Source organism: Camelina sativa, chromosome 8, assembly GCF_000633955.1.
Source record: "Camelina sativa cultivar DH55 chromosome 8, Cs, whole genome shotgun sequence".
NCBI classification, from domain to species: Eukaryota; Viridiplantae; Streptophyta; class Magnoliopsida; order Brassicales; family Brassicaceae; genus Camelina; species Camelina sativa.
In genome coordinates, this window is record NC_025692.1 from 4205588 (window position 1) to 4210471 (window position 4884).

Here is a 4884-nt window from a genome sequence, read left to right on the forward strand (position 1 = left end):
GATTACCTCTCTTTCCTCTATTGTAATTTCGAAAGGTTCCCAATTTTGGGTCAGTTTCTTCTCTTCCTCTGGTTGCTTCTCTTGTTCTATCTATTGGGTCATACAGCTTCTGAGTACTTTTGTTCTTCTTTAGAAAGTCTCTCAAAGCTTCTTAATTTGTCACCTACTGTTGCTGGCGTTACTCTTTTATCTCTTGGTAACGGTGCTCCTGATTTGTTTGCGAGTTTGGTCTCCTTCATGGGAGAATCAAAGGGTACTTATGATGTTGGTCTCAACACTGTTGTGGGAGGTTCTTCTTTTGTTACCTGTGTTGTTGTTGGGGTCATTAGCATTGCGTTGCATAAGAGACGTGTAAGGGTCGAGAGAGCTGCTTTTATTAGAGATATTTGCTTCTTCTGTGCTGCGATTGGTTCTTTGGCTTTGATTCTGGTCTATGGAAAGATCAACTTCTGGGGAGCTCTTGGGTTTTGTTCACTCTATGCTGTTTATGTTGCCTTTGTGTATATCTCTTGGAGATTTGGTGGAGAAGGTTCTGACTCTGATCTTGAGTCAATTCATAAGCGTGGTAGTAGTCTTAGTGAACCAATCTTGCAGAGAGATGGGCTTGATCTTGAGCATATTGAAGATGGTGTTGTTACTGGAGAGCATCAGGTTGTCGAAGATGGTGATCATCAGGGGTTTAATCACTGGAAAAGGTTGGTTATTTGGGTGATCACTCTGCCTCTCAACTTGCCAAGGATATTGACAATTCCTGTTGTGAGTGAAGCCAACTGGTCTAAACCATTAGCTGTAGCCTCGGTCACATTTGCTCCGGTTCTGTTGTCGTTCCTATGGAACTGGAAGCGGGAACCTACTAGTACTGAAGCTGGGATTGTTTATCTAATCGGGTGTTTGATCGGTATAGCTCTTGGATTCATTGCAGGAGCCACGACGAAAAAATCAACCCCACCAAAGAAATGGTTATTACCTTGGTTAGCAGGAGGGTTTGTAATGAGCATGACATGGAGTTACATGTCGGCGCAAGAGCTAGTTGCGCTTTTGACTTCACTAGGGTACATTTTCGGTGTAAGCCCTTCGATCTTAGGCCTAACGGTGCTCGCTTGGGGGAATTCGATTGGAGATCTAATAACAAATGTGACAATGGCGCTGCACGATGGGAACGAAGGAGCTCAAGTAGCTGTATCAGGATGTTACGCCGGTCCAATCTTTAATACATTGTTCGCTCTCGGGATTTCCCTTGTTGGATGTGCGTGGCAGGTTTATCCGTCGAGCATCGTGATCAAGACAGATCCTCGTTTGTTGGAGAGTCTTGGGTTTCTGGTCATAGGACTTGTTTGGTCGTTCTTGGTTCTGTTTAGTAACCGTATGAGGCTTGGTGGTGTGATGGGCATAGGGCTTTTGGTCATCTACTTGGCTTCATTGTCTATAAGAATTATGCAAACAGTTGGAGATGCTCACTAACTTTGTTTTCAACTTTTTTTTTTTACATAACATGTGGTTTGTATAATCTTCTTCTACGCTGTAAAAGTAATCCGATTTTGTAATGTATAGATATATATAGATAACTTATCTAGATTGTAACGTAGATTTTTCATAACCATGTAATATTATGATACAATTTCGGTTTCCTGAGGAAGAGGAACTTATGCAAAAGTACTGTAACTGTATGAATTGAAATGCAAAAAAAGTTGTTTACGTAAGGTTACAAGTTTCCGAAGTTTTGATAAGAAGATAAATACTAGTACTTCGTTAGTTTCAATGAGATTCTCTTGCTTATAGAAGCCTTATACTAGAGTTATGTAATTCAAATTGAGTAGCTAGATTTTGTAATATGTGTCACATACTGGACTAGTCAACAATCTCTGCTCATAAATTCAAGTAACACACATACTGATCTCATAGAGATAATGTTTTTTTTTTTCTTTTTCTGCCAGTATATTTTATTTATCTTCGAAGGGAATTAATATACTCTATTTAATTCCCAGTATTGTGGGAGTTGCTTGACGCGACAACACTTGTCTCTTTTTGCCAATTTGCATAAGAACTTAAGATAAGATGTGTTTTTTTTTTGTTTCTATTGTTAATTTCCTTACCTCATGACTCGTGTACATAATAATTTGGCACATTTTTCTTGTTTGTCTGCAAACTGTATCTTTGGAATTAGGATAACTCCAATTTTTGGGGACACTTAGCAATGTCCGTTACCACAATATATAGCTGATTAGGGACATTTTACATTTAAGAGAAATTTGGCCGTGTTTGCTACATTCCGGTTCAATTCACCTAATTGAAACCATTTTTCTGTTTTCTTTTCTTTTAATCAGAGTTATTTTATTTTTGCAATTTGGAAAACGTATTAATGGTTTGAGCCAAAACCACAAAACAACCAAAAAGATGATCTTTTATTTCATAATGAAGGTATTCACATGTAATGAACCTTATTTAATTAGAGTGGTAACAGAATTTTGGTATTAATGATGTCATATATATATATATATATACAATCCCTGAAGTCATGAACAATGAACCTATAACAACAATCCAATTTTTTTTTTCTTTTTAAGTGAGGTACTAAGTGAGCCTGACAGGAGTTGAGTGTTCAGCAACAAACAAATTTGGCCATCCCTCTCATTAGTATTCACAACGTTTTCTTAAAATCAAAGGACCACAAATTATGATCTATTTGCAACTTTTTCTTTAACTATTACAAAAACAACCCAAACAAAACTTTAAAAAATTTACAATACTTCAAATTTTCATCGGTCGATATCGAGGACTCCGAAAACCCTAGCCAATCTCAAGGACAAGAAACAGAGGTAAATTGCAAGTAGGCCGCCACCGACAAGCTTATCAAGTCTCATCTTCTTCTTTGGCATTATCACAAGTGCCCAAAGCAAGCCTACCATTAAGAATCCTAGTGTCTCAAGCAACGAATTGTCACTAGGAATGATGTAGACCCCAGGGTATTCGCCCAATGAGGAAATAACTAGTGGCACGCCTAGTCCAATTACCGTGTTGAATAGTGGACCTGCGTAGCAACCCGAAAGTGCTATTTGAGCACCATCGTTGCCTCCGTGAACTGCCACGGTCACATTGGCGATTAGATCGCCTAAGGAATTGCCCCAAGCTAGAACGGTAAGTCCTAGCACGGAAGGGCTAATCCCAAAGATATTTCCTAAGGATATTAACAAAGAGACTAGCTCTTGTGCTATGATGTATGTCCATGTCACACTCATTGTGAAGCCTCCTAGAAGCCAAACTAATGAGAATTTCCTCGGCGGATGTGATTTTTCTGTCGTCAAGTATGCTAAGATACAGAGGATTAGCCCGACAGATCCTGAAATTATGTACAAGAATAGGTTTCTTCGGGATCCGCTGTAATGAGAACAGTATAGTTCGGTTAGTAGAACAGGCGCGATGGCTGTGGAGACCACCGCGCAAGGCCTTGACCATTTTTCTTCGCAAATCACGGGAATAGTGAGTCGCCGGGGGAGATATAGAGGTAGTCCTACGATGCTCACTAGTACGAAGAAGCAAGACCGGTGCCTTTTTGGAGGCTCAAGAAACACAACCTTGAATTCTTGAGCTGGTTTCTCTGGCAAAACAAGCTTCTCTTCAGCTATACAGCCTAGCAACGGGACGCCCATCTCGGCTAAATCCTCTCTGCTACGAAGAATCTGATCGGACATACGTTTCTTGCGGTCAAAGAAATGTGAAACCGATAAGAACCCTACGTAGAGTAGATAAATGGATAGGTAACAGAGAGCGGCCCAAATAGTTACTCTGCCCACGAAGATGATCAAACCGAGACAGCAAAGAGCTACCAGAAGAAAAACCACGTCGCGGATAAAGCTGTTTCTGTCAATAGAGACATCTCTGGATCCAATCAACACGCAAATCGTCCCGACAACGAAGCTAGAGACGAAGAACGCGCCGCCTAATATAGAGTTGAGCCCGAAATCACCATCATTCGATCTAGTGAAGGAGACAACACTGGAGAACAAATCAGGGGCACCGTTTCCTAGAGAGAGAAGCGTGACTCCAGCCATTGTAGGAGACAGCTTCAAAACCTTAGATAAGCTGTCCAAAGAAGGACAGAAGTAACTCGCGGCCGTGTCTCCGAGCAAGTAGAACAGAACAAACAACCAGACGGATAAAACTAGATGGCCCAAAACAGGGGATTGTCCGAAGATGCAGAAGAAAATCTTGAGATAGTCTATGTAACCTTGTGGGCCACATTTTGATTGAGATCTAATGTAAGAACACTTCGAACGGTGGTCGTCGAGGGCTGCNGTAACCTTGTGGGCCACATTTTGATTGAGATCTAATGTAAGAACACTTGGAACGGTGGTCGTCGAGGGCTGCTAGTCCTCCGCTGCAGCTGTCACTGTCGCCGCCGACGAGAGAATTTAAGGCTTCTATGGATCCGGAGTGAGGAGGAGGAGGATTTTGTGAAGCGAAATGAAGATAGATGAGGAATACGAAGAAGAGGTCGATGAGGAGAGAGAGCGAACGAGAGCTGAGACGTGAGGAGAAGAGACTTGCCATTCACGGAAGCGGATTGGTAAGTGGGAGCAATAATGAGGGGTGTTAGGTTTTTGATATAATAATGAGAAAATTGTACTATTTTTAATTTTTATTTTTGTAATATTTTTGTGTGGAATTTTGAATTGTTAATACATTTCGGAAAATATAATATTCTTTTTTTTTCATGCGGATGTGGGTAGGGGAAATTATTGTCTTTTTATGCGAAATATATATTAAGTGGGGGAGGTTACATTCAATTATTATTCACACAAAGGAAGAAAAATCGAAGTTGATAAAGTGTTTTTATAAAACTCGTTATCTGTTATATTGGTTTTTACGAGATATTCATGTACTATA

At 40.3% G+C, this 4884-nt stretch overlaps 2 protein-coding genes across 2 annotated transcripts; one reads left to right on the forward strand and one right to left on the reverse strand.

Moving 5' to 3' along the window:
* Window positions 1-1695, forward strand: LOC104709199 (cation/calcium exchanger 2-like; the record flags this gene model as incomplete). The annotated part of the gene is made up of 1 exon (XM_010425850.1): window positions 1-1695. A coding segment is annotated over one exon (1461 nt), but the record flags the coding sequence as incomplete, so codon positions are not given.
* Window positions 2599-4623, reverse strand: LOC104706082 (cation/calcium exchanger 1-like). Its single transcript, XM_010422213.2, has 2 exons — window positions 4299-4623; window positions 2599-4225 (listed from the first exon to the last, which is right to left on the reverse strand). The coding sequence occupies exons 1-2, from the start codon at window positions 4546-4548 to the stop codon at window positions 2757-2759; spliced, it is 1719 nt and encodes a 572-aa protein (XP_010420515.1). The 5' UTR covers window positions 4549-4623; the 3' UTR covers window positions 2599-2756.

What these genes read in the sequence shown, in the direction of transcription:
- LOC104706082 (XM_010422213.2), bottom strand. Translation starts at nt 4,548, where the DNA reads ATGGCAAGTCTCTTCTCCTCACGTCTCAGCTCTCGTTCGCTCTCTCTC.